General features: G+C 31.0%; 1 protein-coding gene across 2 annotated transcripts in view; it reads left to right on the forward strand.

Moving 5' to 3' along the window:
• The first annotated feature begins 549 nt into the window (after positions 1-549).
• The window catches only part of LOC107442154 (very long chain fatty acid elongase 4), a 45216-nt gene continuing 23022 nt past the window's right edge, over positions 550-22743 (forward strand). Inside the window, exons 1-4 of one of the 2 annotated variants that reach the window (XM_043045594.3) lie at positions 557-680; positions 836-955; positions 11475-11564; positions 13526-13710. In XM_043045594.3, the coding sequence (XP_042901528.1) occupies positions 11507-11564; positions 13526-13710 (243 nt within the window). In that variant the 5' untranslated portion in view covers positions 557-680; positions 836-955; positions 11475-11506. Of the gene's footprint in view, positions 681-835; positions 956-11474; positions 11565-13525; positions 13711-22743 lie in introns of both variants that reach the window. The other variant, XM_016055639.4, reaches the window with a different exon arrangement.

Genomic DNA, 22743 nt, shown 5'->3' on the forward strand with positions numbered 1-22743 from the left:
CCTGGTTTTTGTTATGTTACTTTACTTCTCGTTCTTTAATGCGAGTAAGAATACATAAAACAAAATCCTTTATGAAATGTTTTATGAATTATTTTAAATGGATTTATTTGTAATTGTATAACCTGACATTATTTTCATAATTTTAAGAACTAAATCATATTTAACTTATAGGAGCGACACTCATTTTATTTCAAGCAAAATAAAAAAATAAATAAGGACAAATAATATAAAATGAAATGAAATACAATGCGATGAGATGAGATAAGATAAAATGAACTGAAATAAAAAATAAAATAAATATTAAATAAAATAAAAATAAGTAATAAGAATAAATGAATACAAAAATGAAAGTTAAAAACAAACTCAAACAAAAAAAAAAGAAAAAAAAGAAACAAAACAAGCATTTAAATGAATAAATTTAACGAAATTAAATTAAATAATAATATAAAAAGGAACTCTGCTGTTCAGAATTGGCCTTAAATTGATGTTACCCCTGCTTCAATCACCCCCCCCCAATTTTTTCCCTGTTCCTTAGTTCATAAAGACACTAATGAGATAGAAACTCATAAAGGAAGTGCATTGGAATAATTAACAGGGAAGGAACATAACAGAAGCGTGGATATCAAGAATAATACTGTGAGATTTCAAGAGTGTTTTTCGAAGTATTTTCGTCCACTCAGGTGAGCTTCATTTCTCTTTATTTCTGAAGTAGAATAATTGATACATCTCCCCACTTAATTGCATATCCCTCTCTTATACGAATGAAATTGAACGGAACCAAATCATGAAATTAATGTTACATTTCCTCGTTTAAACGGATACTTGTTGTTTTCAGTGCCCGCTTAATTGCATAAAGAAGAGGCACTGAAAAGAAAAGAAAAATAATTTTTAAGAAATGTTTCACCAGTTAGAATGGAATTTGCATTTTTCTATTATGAAGATAAGAATACGATAGGTAAGTTACTTTAATAGGAACTTCCTGTTCATTTGTTGCTCTACATGGGTATTAGGGGTAAATCTAATGGCAGTTATACATTGAAGTAAATAAACCCTTCTTTGACTGACTTCACTCACACATCATTTATTAGAATGTAAAAAGTGATTTGTTTTGCGGTCAAGACTTGCACTCCCCTCCTAGTGCGATATTTTAGTTTTGATAAGAAAAGGTTTCAAAAACCTGAAACACAGAGCAATTTTCGCTTAAGTAGAATAATCGTTGCTTACTCCAGTGAACTATAATTTTTATGATGCCGACAGTTTTAATGACAATTGTTAATGGATCATAAAGTAGAGTTTATTTAATCAAAAAACTACACTATGCATTAAATACCATAAAAAGTCATATTAAATACCATATTTCTCAAAAATGTACAATTTAATAGTGAATATGTTTAGTTCATGAGATTTTTCATACTTTGCAATAAAATGTAAAGCTTTCAGAGGTTTGAGAGATCGATGATAAATTAAGAAGGCAAGCAAGTATTTTTCAACACCCTATGCCAGAAAATAAAACAATAAATTTGTAACTTGTATCAATTACTTAAGTTGTTATTTGAATAACTGCTTAAAATTTCGTAAATTTAGTTTAAATATTTATAGAGATATGAACATTTTTATAAAACACTCATTTTTCTGTCGTATGATTTTTTGCCATAATTTTAAAAATAAAAATATTCAGTAACATTAAGCGAAGTTTTTGGATCAAAAAGTTTGGATTATTATTTTAAAATTTGACAAGAAAAATTGTTACAAAATACTCAAGATATGACTATTTATAGTAGTTGAAAATATTATTTTTTCATAATTTTGTAGTGAATCGTATTTAGCATCTAATGGAAAAAATTTGATTTAACTATCTTAAGAAGATTATAAAGTAATTCTCTAAGAAGTAATTTTTAAAAGAATGCTCAAAATGATCAAGGGTTTTTTCATAAATTATATTAAGAACAGGGGTCTGTCCAGACATTTTGTGAAGGATCCGTTTTTGTAAAATTGTGAAAAAATTACTCGTAATTTGTGAATATAAAATAAACGTTGAGTCACATTCTTTTAACCAGGGTCCGCTTTTGTGAATGTGTGCAAATAGGGTCCGTTATTGCAAAAAAATCTTTTCAAGGAGTTTTTAAATTGTAAAGACATACAAGATTATGCTCAACACTGATTATGCTTTTTTATCATCTTATATTAACCATGAAACTAAGGTAAGGTAAATGTGGATATTTATTTTTTGTTATTACAACAACCCAACATCATTATTCCAGCGTAATGTTATTTTATTAAGTTCTTATGCTTCATTATGTTAAAAAGAATTTTAGAACAGTTAAGTTATCGTTTTAAAATTTGCTCTAAAATCTGTAAAACTCATTCTTTTATTGTTCTGGAATGCTCTTACGATACTCTTATTACTGAGTATAATTTCCACATTTTTATATATGTTTTATGAAACGTTTTTTCTGTCGTCTAAAAATTTCTATGAACTAAGCATTACGTTATAAAAATAATAAATTTGTTGTTTCAAACATTTTAGAAATTTACATGAGAATTCTTATTTATTTATTATTTATTCAAATAATTTTTAATTGATATAGAACAATTTTAAATATCGCTTGATTTTATGATTTTGTCGTTATACTTAAAAGTTGTTAAAACATTAATAACTGAGATACGTTGTATTTATTGATTTGAACATATATTTAGACATACATTGTACCTATGTACATAGATTCATTGGACTTAAATGAATTGTAAATATTACATACGTTCGACAAGCATGTAAGTACAAGTGTACAAATTTGTACTAAACCTTTATGTCCAATTTTATGTATGCACATAAGTTCAATATATGTAAGTACATTTTTTCACTTCATGCATGTCGAATATACGTAAGTACATTTGTACAATATATGCGTGAATGTGCGCATGCAAAATATATGTATGTATAATGTATGTCGTACAAAAATATATTATGCAAATGTGGAAACATACATTTAACATACGTACATAACATAACATAACATAACATAAGTACATGCACACATTGGGCATGCAAGTATTGTGCATAAGTACATTCATATATTGTATATATGTACATATATGCATACAATGGACATACATATATTGTATATGCAGGCATGGAACATTCATAAACTGTAAAGTTTAAAAAATGGACCACCCGAAACAACTTTTAATCTAATGATAAAATCCTCATGGTCCAGGACTTAATCGCAATACTTTAAGGGATGACCTTAAATATACAAATTAATTAGTGCTAACGATATTTTAATTTACGAAATCAAACACGAAAACGGATTTTTTCTGAATAAACATACCGTTATTTTTGCAGTGGATTCGAATTTCTGATTCTGAAAAGAGAGACGGGTAGCCGCAATAGTTACGTCATTAGAGAGATCCAATGTTTGGATCCCTTAATGTTAATTTTACTTTTTGTGTATTTCACCTTTTCTCGAGAATTTCCTAAGCGAATTGAAAATTTTTTGTCCACAATTATAAAATTTGTTTATTCAAAGAAAATTCCATGCAAAACATAACTTTTAGTAAATATTTATTATTTTTCATTATTTTAACCCAGCTATTAAAAATGTGATATTTTTCAAAATTCTATCTCTCATTAACTATTTCGCTCAGATTTTGCATTTTATTCAAAACAATGTAAAAATTTGTATAACTTACCCTAAAGCGTTACTTATAACAAGATTCAAATTATATCCTGCAAACCAATGTTTACCACTTTTTAAAAAAATTTTTTTTTAAAGATTTTACGTTATTTAATGTTTCTGTCACAATTTGATTACTAAAAAAATTTTTTTAAGTATTTTTTACCAAAATATTTTACAGGGAATTTGATAAGATAATGAACTGAATTTTAAATCACTACTAGGCTCAGACACTTACGTTAGCCCGCCCAGGCAAATTACTTCGCAATCGTCTGCTCCGATCATTCCTAAGGGCAGTTCTGATAGAAATATTTGACTAATATAACTTTAACTGAAGTCTATACTGAATTAGACATTTAATTAACAATTTTGTCAATAAATGCTGGAAACCTTTAATTAGATCACCTTTAGGCACTTAATAAAACTTTTTAATGACTTTTCATGATTTCCATTCGAATTGGAGAATGGACTGTCGTTATGAACGCGACATATTTGTAATTAGGAAAAAGCACGAATTCATATTTTTGGCAGATTGCTATTTATTGAAGTGAAACTTCTAATGCAACTTCCAACAAGGTTGCTTCAAACGTTTAACACTACCATGGCAACGAGCGGCCTGTGATCCTTGCAGGAGATTTTAATGTGAATTTCTCGTTACCTGAAACATTATTAACCTTCCTTAAAGACAAATTTGGATTGGAAATAATTAATGGTAGGTATGATCCAACAACCAAAGGGGGAACTACCATTGATGCAGTTTTTGCAAGATATATTGAAAAAATGGAACTCAAACATTTCGTATCTTACTTTAGTTATCATAATCACATTGTAAATGTTATAGACTTGGATATTTCTCCACTCGAAAATGATAATTAAAAGATGCGATCAATTGTGAATTGTAAGCAATGTTAATAAAGTTTGTCTTAAAGAAACAATATGATTTCACTAAAAATCAATTTCTACCCCTTCCTATTTTCATTTCTGTATTACAAAGTTTCACTACTTCCGCGCGGAGGGACTCCACGCACTATTTTTATTTATTTATTTTATTTCGAATTTAGTACGGAGTATGTTTTCATGATCTTGGTCGTTTTTTAAATTCAATTAAATAAGCATTATTTACGAAATGCAAAATATGAGCGAAACAAACTTCGTTAACATAATGTTACTGTTGTTTAAAAGTTCCATAACGGCAAAGAAAACTTTGCACTTCGTTTTATAGATATTAGTGTTGTTTTATTCATTAAACATAGTTTACCACAATATGTAGTAAAATATGGCATAGATACCCGAAATGCGATGATATCACAAACATATCATTTCCTGTATGAACAAGCTCTTTTCAGTTACAAAATGCTTTAAAATTGCATAGGAACCCATGCCCGAAAATGTCGTCGTGCACTGAGAGGGGCGCTTTCCTTCTTATGAACTGTTTTTTTTTTTGTGTGTTTCTGAACAGGTCATCATAAGAAAGCGCTACTAGCCTCGTACGACGAGGTTTCCTATGCCATTTCAATCCTAATAATATGCCCGAACTACCCTAAAAGTGTGTCAACACATTTACACGACCCCCTGTTATACTCGTATATTACGTTTTTAAACATTTTCTACAAAAAATAGACTAAACGCATCATTTTAAAAATATTGTCTAACTTTGGGGACAATTCAGACTTGAAATCCCGAATGAAGCAAGGACCAGATATTGTATAAATGCAACAAAACATTTATTTCCCTGTCTAATCAAATAATTTTTTGCACTATTTTACACTCATTAAAAAATTCGTCCTTTTTTTAAAAAAATACTTTTTGCTTATAATGCTGGGTCCCTATTTCCCAGATTGCGTCCATTCATCATATTTTGAGGGTCAATAATACAAACCTGTTGAGGAAGTTTATTCAGAGAATTACGTTTTTGTGCCTGATGTCGTCAACCGAAATCAATGAGTATATTCAGATTAATATACTTGTACTAGTTTAGAACCATTACTTTAAGAAAAACCGATTACTTAATAAAAAATTGTGAAATGTTTTCTTATTTTACTTATTGTCTGCCATGGTAAACGTTTTGGTGTCTAGTTTCGTAACTTATGGTCGGCACTCATAAATTGGTTTGAAATGTCATTTTCCGTTCCGACAAATCTATAGAAACCATATTTATTATTTTTTTTAAAATTCCTGCTAATTGCTTGCGGATATCTATTTGGCACACTATCTCCCCCAAAATATCCGAACACCCCATGTTAGCCCTTCTTTTGCATCGTCTTTGGGAGACTTTTTATTCATTTTTGATAGGCTGTCATGGGAATGAACTTCTATTACAGCTGAAGTGAATGCTGGCAGTGAGGATTGTCTTGTTACGCTCCCTACGAAACTCTCAGGGGTCTTCCAATGAGGTGAACCGGGTCCGAATTCTACACCCGACTCGCACCGACCACAGTACTAACTTAAAATATCCTCAGTGGTAGATGGATCATGGGTTAGATGCCAGGTAGCCGTTCGAGGTTTCTTTCTCCCTGTAACGCGAATGCGAGTTAGTTCCATCAAAATGTCCTCCATGAAGTCAAGATCCGGGAAGTTCCGTTGTCTTCCGGATGGGGCTCAAAATGACAAGGCAATGGAGTTGGTAGCCTTAAACTCAAAGTTGTGTCGGCTGTTATAAAATGAAATATAATTTGTCTGACACGTGATCTCTCTGAGAAGAGCATCCTCAAATTATCACGTGTGTGAATTGAGAGACAATACTGCCATTATGTATCGTCAAGGATGTCCGTAAAATAAACGAAACAACCCGATAATAATCACAAGGACTCAATCTACAGGGTTTGAAGGGGTGACATTGATTAAGCTAATTAATTTGTATAGACGATATTTTAAATGACGAAATCAAGCACAAAATCGTACTTCGAATATCTTTTTTTCGATGGATTTCGATTTCTTATCCTCAAAACATAGAGGGTAGCCACAATGGGACCCGATAGTACACATCCTTCAAATTTAATAATGATACATAATATCCTGAAAGAATTTCAAAATACAGCAAAAATGAAACAAACTTTTAATATGAATCTTCTAGTTTATTATATGCATGAAGATCTCGTATAAAAATGGATAAAATGATAATAAAAAGTATTACCAAAAAGGAATCAAAATCAGAACATTTTGCAATGATTAATGTTGATTACTGTAACGTAGCTTTTAGAAGAAACAAATTTCCGTATGGATTGGAATGACTTCTTTTATTACAGTTAGAAGTACAATATAAATAAAAAACATCACCCAATATAATGAATGATCGTCGTTAATCTATCTACTGAGGATGCTTCCTATTCCTGACACCCAAAATATGTAGCTGCAATCTGGGAAATAGGGTGCCCATAGTGGGTCAGGATATCAGTTTAGACCCTCTAATTTTACTTTTTTCATATTTCGCTATGTCTCGAAATTTTTTAAATGAATTAAAAATTTTCTACAGACAATTAGAAAAATTATTTATCTAAAAATAATTTCACGTAAGAAATAAATTTTAGTAAAAATTTATTATTCTTTATTCATTTATTTAATAATGGTTGAAAAACTTTTGAATTGTAAGGTATACAATTTCTTACATCATTTTAAAGAACTTAATTTTACATAGCAAAATACATAATTTAATTAAAATCGTACGAATAGTTCCTGAGAATTCAAATTTTGAAAAAAATCGTATATTAAAAATTCGATTTCTCAGAAACTATTCAATCGATTTCGTTCAAATTTTGTATTTCTGCATATTAAATTACTTTCTTTAAAATAATGTAAAAAATTGTATACCTTACAAATCAAAATTTTTTCGACCATTATTAAATAAATTAATTAAAAAAAATAAATACTTACTAAAAGTTATTTCTTAGGTGAAATTATTTTTGAATAAACTAATTTTATAACTGTACAAAAAAAGTTTCTGATTTGCTTAAAATTTTCTCGAAATAGGGAGAAATACGCAAAAAGTAAAATTAACAGTAAGGAGTCCCAAATTAGAACCGCTCTCCTGATCAAACTATGGTGACCCTAATTTAAAATTGCCTATATTTTGGGAATCAGACATCGGAATATGTCGAAAAAATGGTATGTATATTCAGAGAAAGTATGCTTTTGTGTCTGATTTCGTAATTTAAAATATCGCCTGCATTAATTAATTAGCATATTTGAAATCACCACCTCAGACCCCTTGAGGACGGGTGATTCATAAAAGCATTCGTACAAAATCAGTATCAGGATGTAAATAAATAAAAAACTGTAGCTTAAATGTAGGCGTTGCTAATTTGACAGACTTACTTTGCTTTCACTTTATTGTTAGTTTAATCATATATATAATCAATGTTAGTTCAAGGTATAACTAAATAATTTTATTTTAAACTAAAGTAATGGAGAATTTAATGAATCAAACAATTATAACCCCACCCACAAATAAACTGCTAAAGAACTCTACTTTGGTTACCAATTTTATCTTTTTACCCTGATTGATACGGTTTTATGCTGGCACGTATTTGTGACAGTCGGCGCGAAAGGGTTAAGGTGGAGTTCCAGAATGTAAAGATCCAATCATTATATCAAAAGTTATTCGGGGTAGTCCGTTTATTTTTTTGCTCACTGTACATTTCAATTGTCTTTTTGGTAGTCATCAACTTCTTTTGTATTTAAAAATTGGCATGGAAAAATTCAGAACACAAAAAGAACTTAGTTAGATAAAAAATTAAAAAAAAGCTTAAACTAATAAAAGTCAAAATGTTTAAGGAATGGACAACTAATCAAAATTTAATCTAGTGACGTAGCTAAGCTAGTTGTTTACCGATCATAAGGCGTCCTTATTAAGTGCTCTTTTTTTCGCTTTGAATATAATTTGAGTATAAAAAAAATAATAAAATAAAATAAAAAGAAAACAGATAAGTAATAGAACCTTGCTGTGGAGATCACATTACTTATGAGGGAAACAGTTAAGTGGCTCCTCCACCTTCACGCTGGGAATTTACCGATTAAAATTTAGAGCATTACAAAATTAATTAATTAAAATTTATATTACCTTTCATCTTCTCATCTGACAAGTTTACTATAAAAATTCTTGATAGATAATTTAGTGCTGTTCTCAGTATAGAAAAAAACTAAAATAAGTAGTTTAGTAGACGACCTCCCTTTCTGGTGTTCAGCCAGTGGCGCAAATAACACCTCCGCACACAGGTTTGAGAGCGCTCGATTCAGAAATAGTACATTACATGTAGGGGTGCTCAACATTCGGCCCGCGGTAGCACCTGAGCATAATAATAATAATAATAATAATAATAATAATAATAATAATAAAAATTATTATAGTTTTTTTTTTCTTTTTGCAAAAAAAAAAAAGAAAAAAAGAAAAAATCAGAAAGTTTGAATTGCTCATTTAAGTTTTTGAGCGTGCGAAATCTAAATCAATGTAGTCTTTTGATCACTTTTTTCGGTGGTTATCATTACGAATTTCCAAAGTTTGGAAAATCGCAACAATTTTGACATCTCAACAATCCCGAATGTCCCTTCAAAGTGTTCTTGTCTTTTATCATCATTTTAAAAATATTGTGTAAAGTCAAAGATAGGGTACATTTGTAATTCTTGCAGGCAGGCATATCTAAGTCTATGTAAGCCACTGTGTTCAGTTTTACTGAAATGTATAATTAAAATAAGATAGGATACACTTACGAGTCAGGATTTTTTATTTTAATTTACTTTTATTTTTTATGATTCAATTTAAAGTATGAACAGTTGGTTTAAAATGCATACATTCACTGATTCTTAAAATAAAATTAGTTTGTAAATCTAACCTACACACAGCATAGAGATAAGGTTAAGAATAAGGCTTAACTAAACAGAAGCAGACGTAAAATATATAAAACAGTTGACAGCTATTTTAAAACTTGAATAAAATTATCCTTATTGCATAACTTAAAACATGTTGCATTTTTAAGCGGCAAAATTCAGTATTTAAAAAGGAATTCATAGAAGACAAAAACGGACTCATGCCATCTCTCACTCGATTGTAGACAATTTTGTCATGATATTGTAAATGTTTGCAGAGGCAAAAATACACAGTCCAGTCACATTAATGTGACCACCACCTACGTTCGACGTCAAAGTGAAATAACCAATCGCAGAGTGTAGGTGGCAGCACATTACAGTGTAGTGTATATATTGGATGTCCTAGGGCAACGACGAAAAGCATTTCAGTCGTTGGCGCAATGCAGAAATGTAGCGATTTATCCGACGTCCAAAAGGGCATGATTATTGGCTTTCGGGCCAAGGGTGGAAGCATTTCGGAAACGACTGATTTTGTGAACTGTTCGCGTACCGCCGTGGTAAAAGTATACCGTGCATGGCAAAATGGCACTATACAAAACAAGCGGCGTGGCACATGTGGTGCACCACGTGCCAAAGATGGCAGAGGCGAATGAAGGCTACGGAGATGCGTTCAGACGAATAGACGTGCAACTGTTGAGCAACTGACCGTCCAGATGAACCAAGGGGCTACCAAGAGTGTATCCTCAACAACTGTTCAGCGAACGTTGCTGCGCATGGGCCTCCGCAGCAGACGCCTGGTTAATGCACCTATGCTGACTGCTATTCATCGGTGACGAAGACTGGAATTTGCACGCCAGTACCGCAACTAGACTTCCACAGAGTGGCAACAGGTGGCTTTTTCCGATGAATCACATTTTATGCTCCATGGGACAGATGGACGTTGGCGTATACGGCGTGAAACGTCTGAAAGCAACACCCTGCAACAATTGCCGGAAAGCTGCAGGCTGGAAGAGGGAGCGTTATGGTTTGGGGAATGTCTTCCTGGCATTCACTGGGTGCACTCATCATTGTGGAAGGCACGATGGATCAGTACAAGTACGTATCTGTCCATGCGGACCATGTCCACCCCTACATGCAAATGATTTTTCCTCAGAATGATGGCATCTACCACCAGGACAATGCGAGGTGTCATACAGCTCGCAGTGCATCTGCGTGGTTTGAAGAGCACCAGGATGAATTTATCGTACTCCCCTGGCTTGCAAACTCACCTGATTTAAACCCAATCGAGAATCTGTGGGACCAGCTCGATCGGGTTGTTCGTGCCATGGATCCTCAACCACGTAATCTAGCGCAGCTGGCCACTGCACTGGAGTCGGCATGGCTCAACATCCCAGTGAACACTTTCAGAAACCTAATTGACTTTCTTCCTGCACGTCTCGTAGCGGTCCGCTCTGCCAAAGGTGGTTATTCTGTCTTTAGACAGGTGGTCACAATAATGTGACTCGACTGTGTATTTCATGAACGATGGATATGCGTTTGAGACTGGTGTAAGTTTTTTCTGTTGGAGGTGTTTAGATTAAACTATACCCTTTAAAATGTATATGAAAGAAGCATTCCAAAAATTAAATATTTCAAAATTCTTTTTCTTCATAGTAAAATTTCGAAAAAGAAAATATAAAAAACATCGGTATGTTTTGAGGACTCAAACACAGTTAGGGCCACACTTGAATGATGAAAACTCAGAAACAGATTGAAAGCTAGAAATTGCTTTGCAATAGAAAGCAAGAAATCCTTATTTTTCCTTTCTAATTAACAAAAAAAGTTTCGTGCAGAAGTTAATTGATGTCTTTATCATAGTCCTTCAAAAGAAAAACTTCGAGGAAAATTTTCTTATGATGATTTTTCTAATGATTGGAATAATGATGCATGATAATGGTTTTATTAATTAATTTCCATTGCTATTCAACACATTAAAAATCGGTTTTTTACTTAATTTTTCAGACATGAAATTGTAAAGAAAATTGTTGAATGAAATGGCGTATATCATTGGGGAGAGCTATCGTGCCATTCGGGACATTCTTTTCAACGATGGTAAGTCATAAATATAGGTTTGTAGGATGGTGCTATTTTAACTATATGGGTTAATTGTCTTATTATCTCACCAAATAATAAGACAATAAACTGTAAACGCCTCTAATATCATACAATAAAATTATTTTTAAAGTTTGATGAAGGCCATCATTATTAGCTTTTTAGTGATGATTTTACAGTGGAATTTAACAATTAAACATGCATGTTGAGTTTAAAATGTCATTTCCAAGCAAAATTAAATCCTAATTAAATTATTAAATTCAATTGAATACTTTGTTTCAAAACTGTATGTAGAGTTTTCTCTATTTAAGTTTTTACTGCTAAACTGTCAATTTTGGAGTGCGTGCACAGGGAATGATTTCCGAAATAATGTAACAAAAATGAGTCAATAATTTGTATGACACACAAAAATATGTTATTTTCACGGCCACTTATTTTCATTTCCTTATTACCTACGAGTGAATCATTTATGTTTACGTGTATGATTATTAAATCGTGTTCTTGAAATTATTCTTTTAGCAGGAAGAGAGTTGCAGAGAAAAATTCATTTAAAAGAGATTTTAAGAAGAAAATAGCTTCCTGTTTTCTCTAAATGATTAAAAACGTAAACAATATTATTATCTCTGAACAGTTTTTTAGAAATAACCTTGTTCTTAATGATGCAAAGTAAAAGTGTCAGACCTAAAAGTAGAAGAACGCTAAAAAATGATAAAATGTCCTGGCTACTATTTTTCTGCGCCAGGGAATGTTTGTAAACTACATAATATCTATAAACTGCTTTGTTTCTTTGCGGTATTAATACGAGTCACTAAATAAATATTTTGTTTTACAAAAAAGTAAACTATTTTGAAGATTTTAAATTTAAAAATCATTTTCCAACTGTATTAATTTATAAGGTTGAAATTATTTTATGAAACGCATAGTATAGTTTTCACTATGTATGAAGTTTCATTGACGTAAATGTATGGTTCAATGTATTAGTTGCATATATACCCGCCCAGCAGAATTTAAGGAGTGAATCTGCTGCCCCGTCTTCAGAAATTCAAATGTGTCCGGATCTCAACGTAGTCAGAAAAAGATTTTTGCAAAAAGTTTGTTTAAAATTACATACACATAGCAAAATTTGCAATTATAAGGTTCCAAAATGATACATAAAAATTTTATGTTGTTTAAATTTATGTTGAATTTCATACAAGGATGTTAAAAACGTGGCTTAAATCCGTATTCAGTTAATTCTGCATTCAAGTAACAGAAAAAAACTTTTTGTTCTTTGCGGTTTGCTCTCAATTCAACTTTTTAATTAATTTTATTTAGAAAGAAGTAGAGATGTTTCAAGAAGGAGTCTCGGCAATTGTTCCTCATTTATTCATTTTCTTTCAAAAAATTAGAAGAAATGTGAAATGAAAAATAATCTGAAGCTCTTGATGCCGTGTTGTATCCAAGATCTGGCCGAAATTATCTGGGCACCACCATCACAGTGTGGGGGTGATTTTCATCGTTTGGTAAATTATTTCCTGTGGTTGGGAACATGAACACATCTGCTCTAATTACTTTATGACACTCTATCGAGACAGGCCCATCTTTCTTACTCCACTTAAACTTTCAGACTTTTGCCACCATTTTTTGTGTGTCTAAGTTGGAACTTAAAAACTAAACTGGCCTTCTCAGAGACCAGATCTAAATCCGAGAGAACACCTTTGGGACGAACTGGAAAGCAGATTACGTTGCCAGTTCACTGCCAACGTTCACTTCAGCTATGTTGGAAACCTGTTATTCAATTTCTATGGCCTGGTGGAAAGTCTTCATCCATCTTGAGCAGTTCGATGGTAACAATATCATATTTAATATATGCCTAGGGACTCTCCGAGTTAGTACCACAGAGGGTCCTCATATTTTAGGGGCAGATAGGGTGAACTCAAGAGCTTTTAAGTTGTCTTATGGTTTGATTTATGTTTTTTCAGATCCAGAGAATATGGAGCGTGTGGGGAGCATACACTTTCCTCTCTCCGTCGTCCTGTTATACCTTCTATTTGTCAAATGGCTCGGACCACTCCTCATGAAACCATTCAAACCATTAAGACTCAATTCACTTTTAATCGCATTCAATATTTCCATAGTGGTTTGGAATGCTTACGTTAGTTTCAATGTAAGTTGTATTCTATTATAATATTTCTGATCATAACTGATGATAGCCTAGTGAAATTGGATTGAAAAGCCGCCGTCTTTTGAACTCAATCCCAGAAAGCTGGACACAATTTTATTTCACTTTAGGCATTCCAGACAAGAATAATACGGAAGAAAATTTTCGTCTCACACTCTTTTTCTCCTTCATTACTAATTTAAAGTGTAGAAAAAGTGAGTAAGCTATCTCGTTTCCAATACTGAGAAGAAAAGTTTAAAATACACTAATGAAAATAATTATGAGATATGATAACTTAAGATTTCGCAACGGAGAAGTTCTCTTCCAGTAATTTGTTTGCATTTTAAGATTTTGGAGTATTTTTTTGCAGCAATTGAAGCTTCATGACTTTCTCTAGGTTTGCATGAATTACTTTTTCTTTCTTTCAAATTTTAAATGAGGGAAAAAGAGAATTTGTGACGAAATTTTTTTCCTTGGTATGGCACCCTCTTCATCCGGCTCTGTGTTTCTTCATAAACGGTGCTTTTTTGTTACAGAGCACACTATTTGTTTTCCATAATGTAAGCGAACGTGCAAATGAGGATAGTTTTTTCATACGCTCCTTCAGTGGCTTTAATAGAACTTCTGCATTTTTTAGGTAAGGTAAACTAAAAATGTGTCAATTTTTCCAGAAGATCACCATCCTTCAAAGGAACGTTTTCAATGATTCTAAAACTATGCTTAGAGAGGTTTCTGATGCAGGTTTTATGTACAACGAAGCTTCTTTTAATTCGTCTCTTTCAAAAGACGAAGGTTTATTTCAAATAGGCAAGTTTGATATCAACTAAGGTACGACAGCTTCTTCTGAGGATGATTGACTAAACTTCTACAATAATAAGCTTCCTAAAACTGGAAGCTGGTTCCTCCACCACTTATTGTAATACTTACGAGGCGAAGTGTGAGAAGCAAGTTGTATTATAGGCTGGATTACCATTCATAAGAGCTATTTACAAATTCTAACTGATTGGGAGCCTAAAACAAATTTAAGACAATTAATATCAAAACATAAATAAAGAACATGTTTTGAGCGGCTACATTAGTGTAAAATACTTGATATTTTTTTGGGTTGCATGCTTGCCAAGTATTCCGCATAAATTTGTTGTTTCTTTCTTTGAAATTTAAATTGAAAGAATGCGTTATATTGTAAATACTATTAGTTTAATAAAATCGGAGGAAACGCTTTTTCAAGTTTTGGCGTAAATCAATTGGAAGTAGTAACCCTTATGTTATTAAAAATGAAACCTTTTTTCTGTAACTTTTAATATGTTTATATTGGCCTGTCAGGGGAGTAGGGCACTGTTCTCATGTCCGAAAGCTCGTAGATTCGATCTCCACCGGTCAATGATTTCCGTGTAGCAAATGGTGACTGATGCACGTTAAATCTGTCGTGTCGCAAAGTCCTCCATGTTCCCATAACAAATCATACATCTTGGGGTACTGATTCAGGAGCTTCCTTGTCTTCCGGATTGGTTCAAAATGGCAAGGCTACGGAGTTGATCACGAGTAGTCGAAACCCCAGACATTGGGTCGATTGTTCAACGACGGGTATTAAAAAAAATGTGTTTATATTGAGGATTCCAAAAGTCTAATTCGACCGGGCTATATAAATAATATTTTACATAATGAACATATTTAGTGGACGTCCAAAGATTACATAAGCATATTTTTTAGCATTCCCCCTCTTCTATACATCTATACATAATAATAAATGCGGCTGTGTGTGTGTCTGTCTGTCTGTAATCACAATATATCGCCCCAGAAGCTTCGCCCAGGCACGAAACTCGGCACATAATTGTGTTTTGACATAATGAAGAAGTACTTTTTTTCTTTTTCAAAAATTTTGATTAGTTATTTAGTTATCAGTCATTTTGTAAGTCTATGCTTTTCGTCTGCTTTTTCGTCTTCAAAGAGCCATATTCAAAAAACTATTAAAAATGCATATACTTTTCCCCACTCTTATAAATGTATGCTAATGCGAACCTCACAATTGAAATATTAATTTTCGACAACTTAAACCAATAATATACGAAGGAATTAATAATTTAATTGTAAAGTTCGCATTAGTTTACATTTATTAAAGTGGAGAAAAGTTTAACTTCTGTATTAAAAATGTGGCAACATATTCGATACGTAAATAGAACGCTTCGCTTTGATATATTTGTCGCTGCTCATAATTGTTATAATAAGTTTTTCTTCTTCTTTCCACGCTCTATTTTTTTTTTCTTAAGCGAAGACGATAATTTTTATAGCGATATTGTAGTACTTTGTACAACTAAAAATTCTTTTCACAACACTTTAAAAATATTTACTTTATTTTCTTTATATATACAGAGAACAGTCGGCAAAGAATTCGATTAGGTTGAAAAACATTTCGCTAAAAAGGAACGAATTCCAAAAGAAAAAATAAACAACTTAAAGAATAAAAATGCTGATGCCAGCCAATTTTTTGAAAGTTAACTTAGAAATAACAAACCAAACGATGTTAAATAACAAACCAAACGATGTTAACAAAATGACGTAGAAAGCGCAACTAGATCAAAATTATACAAGCACAACTAGATCAAATTATAATACCTGAGTGCTTGACGTAACAGATATAGAAATAGAATTTGATACTATAAAAAATTATATAGAAATAGAAATTGATACCATAAAAAATTTATTCGTTTTCGTGTTCTTTTCATGTATTTAGCATTTTAGTTTTTTTTTCTTAAGCGTTGTAGCTATATAATTTCAAACATCCTCAAGAGCTATAACACATCTGCAGCAGAACTGGATATGAAGACAAAATTGCTGGACAGGAACACTTTAATTGTCCACTAATCTTCAGATTTCCGGCTATGTTTTAAAAAACTTTATTTGTGAAAACCTTTAGCTTGGCGAACAGCTGGGCGCCTTTGGCGGCTAGTTTAAAATAAACAAACCTCCCTAATACGCTTACAATTTTTTAATATTAGAACGCCTATGTTCCAAAGCAATCTGTAATGAATATTCTTAACATAATTTTTAAATTAGAACTTCTATATTATAAAGTAATCAGAATGTCTGTAATAAAAATTTCTAATAATATAATTTTTAAGTTAGAACTCCTATATTCCAAAGTCCTGAATTCCAAAGTAATCAGAATACTTGTAATGAAAATTCTTTCCAATAAACATTACTAGACCATCTTCTGTTACTAAAAACTACTTCTTGCTTAAACTTTTAATATTTTTATATTGAAGTGGGTTTCTTGTTATTCATTGCTATTTTCGTATGAGCAATAGGTATCATCTAAAATAATAATGTGCAAATAATAAATTGAATCCAATCTATGTGAGAGCTAGAAATAAACCATTAAACTATAATATCGATGTGAAAAAAAAGTACTAATTAGGGTGGCCCTTCTTTTGCTCCACCCACGAACACCTCCTCCATTAGGAAGAAAAAAAATTCCATTCCTTTTACTATAGGCGAAAAAAAAAAAGAACTGATATCATTATTGTTTTCTTGCTTGTTTTAAAGCGTAAAAATGAGCAAATTTTCAAAACTTGATACAGAATCTGATGATGCTCTAGAACTTTCATACCAAACACTTTTTATTTGGTTGGACATTTTTGGTTGAAGGGAGTTAGAAAGTGAGCGTAACGTTTTTCTTTTTAGACGAAGCGAAAAATTTCACTCAGTTTCGATTACTGATTTTGCCAAAACTGCTAAACCGAAACTAATGTTTAAGTATATCAATCGATGCGGAATTTATTGATGTTTAATTTTGTGAATTATTAAATAATGTGTGTTTTTAGATGCTATGTAGCAAAAAAAAAAAAATGTTATAAATTTAGCATTTTTTTTTGTTTTAAAAAGTTTAGCTCACTCCAAAAACCGTCGGAATATCATTCTTATTTGGGATTATCATTCTTATTAGAAAGTAAAATCATTTCTAGTTTTCTAGAAATCCAAAAGTCTCATTTGACCAGGCTATATAAATAATGTTTAGTGGATGCCAAAATATTACATTAGCTTATTTTTGGGCATTCCTCCGTCTTCTTAAATAAACAAACCTACGTTTAGACAAGAAATTTGCAATCCCTTTCGCATTAGCAATCTTATCTAAAGAGTTTCAGGACTAAATTCAAATAAAATGAGCAAAAAAGAAAATTACTTTTTAATTCATGCTGAGAAATTATAGAACTTTTTGAAGAAGTTTTTCAGAGCTTTTTCTTTACATAAATCAATTATTTTTTACTTAAATTTCTTTGCCTTTAAAAGCAATAAAAAATAAGTGAAATTTAGGATTTAACGTAAGCATTACTCATACCCTTCTCCCTCTTGCCTGTAAAACTAAGCAAATTACTAAACTCCTTTTTCTTTTAGGTTTTTTGGTAATATATAAAAGGTCCTTTAATATACATTTTTATTACTTTTCGCAAAAGTTAAAATTTTATTTACAATAGGGGTTGAATACGAATAATAATTGTTGAATTTTGTAACCATAAGTTAATATTTAATGTAGGAAAAAATTATATTGAGATGGTATGAATCATTGCTGAGGCTGGACTGAAAACATTAAAACTTGTTTGATGGGAAATAAGGAAAAGTTGAAAAATAATTATTAGTTACTACTGAAAGTTTCGAGGTCGGCCTTATACTTACCTGGAAGTTCCATAATTATATTAACCCCATAGTTAGACATTTCACACACACATTCACTCCCACTTCATTTCAATACCCTTATGAAAATTTAAGGTATATTTAAGGTTGATTTGAGGTATTTTTGAGGTATTAAGGTTGTTTTGAGGTATATTTAAGGTTGCAGAGAAAACAGCAATAAAAATTATACCTCGTAAAGGTTGTAATTAAGGCGTACGAGGTTGATTTATATATACTTCAGCTTGTTTTGAGGTTATTTAAAATTCACTTCAAATCAACCAAACTGATAAGGAGATTTTTAAGGTATACCAGGTTTATTTTCTTACACTTGTAACAAAAGAGGTATTTATGAGGTATAAAAAAATCAACCTTATTTCAACTAACGAGAGTGAGGTAATTACGAGGTATAAAAAATATACCTTTTTTCTACTAACGATATTGAGGTATTTATGAGGCATAAAAAAATATACCTTATTTCAACTAAAGAGAGTGAGGTATTTATTGAGGTGTTGAAGTCATTTTATTTATACCTAAGCTTGTTTTAAGGTTGCTTAAAGTACACTTCATATTAACTAACTCACTTCCCAGAGTTCCATGCGAGCCGGCAAATGGCGTGTATGTTGACAATCGAAAGTCTATTCGAAATTCGGTAAGTGTGCTTGACATTTATTAATTTAGTTTTATCACTTTTAATCAAATATGCTTCGATTATGAAACTTACATTTTATTATTTTTGTTTTAACGACGCGTCCTGATCTTAAATAATTTAAGTTGGAGGATATTCTTAGAGGCTATTGTTGTAGGCTTAGCAATAAGAGAGAATAACCGAAATATTTCTCGTCACTGTTTTGGGTAACATTACTGGTGAATCGTTACAGCAGGTTATGCACAGTATATTTTATTGTTTGTAGTTCAGTCAAATAGAACTATTATTTTTATTTTGCTTAAATGTATATGTTTTAACGTAGCAGTATGCACGCTGATTAATTGAGAAAAATGCTCACAATTTCTCTTATAAATAAATCATTGAAAATTGAAAGATTTTTAAAATAGCAATTTTGCTTTGAAATTCTACTATAGCTGTATGCTTATCGTTTGGATATTTGTTGCAAAATTTTTTATATATATATATATATATATATATATATATATATATATATATATATATATATATATATATATATATATATATATATATATATATATATATATATATATATATATATATATATATATATATATATATGTTTACAGAGCTTATCCACAGTTCCCTGATATTACTGAGATGGCCTAGGCTGTAAACAGCACATGCGCGGCGGCGCAGAAGAAGAGACAAGCAAGCTACTGCTCAGCCTTCCCCTAGGATATAGTTCTAAATTTATACCTAAAAGAAAAAGTAATCTCTCCTAATAAACTACAGAATTTATGTAACTGTTGATAACAATAGTTTGCTAGATATTTGATAATTGAAAACTAGTAACTGTACTAGCTTACTTCTTCATGTTTGATCACAAAACTGCTATTTTCACTACATGTTATTTTCTCGCATTTTACCCACGTTAATTATTTACTAAGCAGATTGTTATTACTTATTAGAATATTGGGCAGAATGAAATTAAATCCGATTTCAAGTTTATATGACAATTTGTTTCATGGTTATGAGCTTTTTTATGCAGCTGTTTATGGTTCACTACTTCAAAAATGTGCGAATTTCGGAAATCTCAAATATTTTAGAAATAAGTCAGTATAGTATGCAATTTTAATCCTGAATTGAATTAAATCAATTGCAAATAAAAACATTTATTGTTGAAAGTAATATGCATTATTTTGAGTTTCATCCTATGGGATGTGTATTTATATTTAAACAAGTGTTTGTAACAACTAACTATTAGTTTTATTCTGCTCGGTATTATAAGTTATATAGGAGATAACTTATTTTTAAAGTATTATTTCAAATCATTCTCTCTTAGACATTTTCCTCACATAAAATTACTCACAACTTTAAAATAAATGCTCCTTATCAGCTTGTAATTTGTTCTATTCGATTGAGTGTAAAAAAAGAATAAAAATTGGTACATAACTTCAAAATTTTAATTTATTAAACGATTGTAGATTCTTGATTACATTGATTAAAAATTATTAAAATAACTATTTTTTAAGAAACTCTGATGTGATTGACAATAACATAAGTCCTTTTCAGAATCAGTGTCAAAAATTTTAAAAAAAGCTGCTAGTTTCATGAAGTCTGACAAAAAGTTGAAAAATATAGACTAGGTTTATTGAGTTTACAGATTTTTAAAAAAGAAAGGGAAGGAAATCTAATTATTAAACTTACAAGTACCATAATGTTACAGATGTATAGAAAAATAAAAAGTGTTAAAATTGCATAATAAGATTGGAATTATACAGGGTGTTTATAAAGTCCCGGACCCATTTTGATGTTTAATAACTCATAAAATAATAAAGATAGATTAAAATTAATAACATTAATGGTTAGATAGACTCAAAAAGTTTCATGACCCTTGTCAATGAACTTCCACGTGTGCCCCCTTCGTCGCACGGAGAATATCAAGTCGATAGTCAATTTCACGAGAGGTAGCTTTCTTTTTTACAGAAAAGACAATCTCATCAGTCGTATGCTTAGACATGTTGGAAAACTTCGTATTTCCACAACTAGAAGAGCTTCAGCCACATGTCTTTTTGCAACAAGATGGTGCACCAACTCATTGGGGTATCATCGTTCGTAGTTCTTTGAATGACCATTTTACAAGAAGATGGATTGGGCGAGGAGGTCCAATTCCTTGGCCACCCAGATCACCTGATATAACGCCGCTGGACTTTTTTCTTTGGAGATTTATAAAGGACAATGTTTACAGGAGGATCGTGTCGAACATTGATGACCTAAAAGCCAGAATTACAACCGCAATAGCTCTGTGGATGCCGACATGCTTGCCGCTACCTGGCGTGAAATTGACTATCGACTTGATATTCTCCGTGCGACGAAGGGGGCACACGTGGAAGTTCATTGACAAGGTTCATGAAAGTTTTTGAGTTTATCTAACCATTTATGTTATTAATTTTAATCTATCTTTATTATTTTATAAGTTATTAAACATCAAAATGGGTCCGAGACTTTATAAACACCCTGTATATTTGAATTTCTGTAAATGTTGTTAATGGTAATACTGTCTTCAGTGTATTTTATTTTGTGGCTGTGATACATGTCATGCTTTTTAGCTACGAGGATTGAATAGAAATGGCAGAAGATATTTATGTGAAAAGGAAAATTAATTTCATCCAGTAAATTTAAATGATAAAAAAAATACTTTCTAATATTTTAAGACCTGCCACTATTATTGTAAATATGACTTTCTTACTAATTTATATTTTTTTCCCTTTTAGGTTCCAATAATTACAAGTTTCAACATGTTGACGGAAACAGTATTTAAAATAATTTTGTTGATTTGTAAAAAAAGTGAAATTTTAGTTTTAAATAAAAGTACTTCGAATTTCAGCTGACTAATTATTTAAATTTGTAGTTTTATAGCTTTAAAAATTCAAGCACCTTAGACAACTATCTTCTGAAAATACGAGTATGAGTTCCCATAAACAATTTTTACTAACTGTAGAATTTGGATAAGTGTTATTTTAAGATGATTTAAATCAGTCTATTAAAATTATAGAAGAATTATGCATTTGAAACTTTCTTTTATAGCTTAACAAAAGAAGCAATTACTGCCGAAGGTTTAATATTAAAAATTTCAGGTTTATAAATGATCTCTACTAGTGAAAAAAATGTAATGTACATTATTCTTCATATAATATATATAATATCTTTTTATATATATTATATTTTTTATATAGTGAGTCTAAAAATTAATAAACTAGGTGGTCCGTATAACACCTCACCTTCGTAAGTGCTAAAAAGAAACATCTTTGGTTGATAAATTAATACTTCTAAAAATACAAAAATATATACTTGAGGTTACGAAATAATAACTTAAGATAGAACATGGAACACATGGCGCTAATTAAAAATAACCTTTCCAATTGTTGAAAATACACTTCAGGTTGATTTATAACAACCAGAAGTGTAAAATGGCCCACCTTAGGTTGAAAAATATATACCTCTACAAGCATAAAATTATATACCTGAGGTTGAAGAATAATTACCTGAGGTAGAACAAAATACATTTGAGGTTGATTTATAACAACCAGAAGTGTAAAACGACACACCACAGGTTGATAAATATATACCTCTACAAGCATAAAATTATATACCAGAGGTTGAAAAACAATTACCTGATGTCGAACAAAATACACCTGAGGTAGATTTATAATAAGCTGAAGTGTAAAATGACACACCATAGG

Source organism: Parasteatoda tepidariorum, chromosome 10 (genome assembly GCF_982258835.1).
Source record: "Parasteatoda tepidariorum strain Cologne lab strain chromosome 10, Ptep-v5.0, whole genome shotgun sequence".
NCBI classification, from domain to species: domain Eukaryota; kingdom Metazoa; phylum Arthropoda; class Arachnida; order Araneae; family Theridiidae; genus Parasteatoda; species Parasteatoda tepidariorum.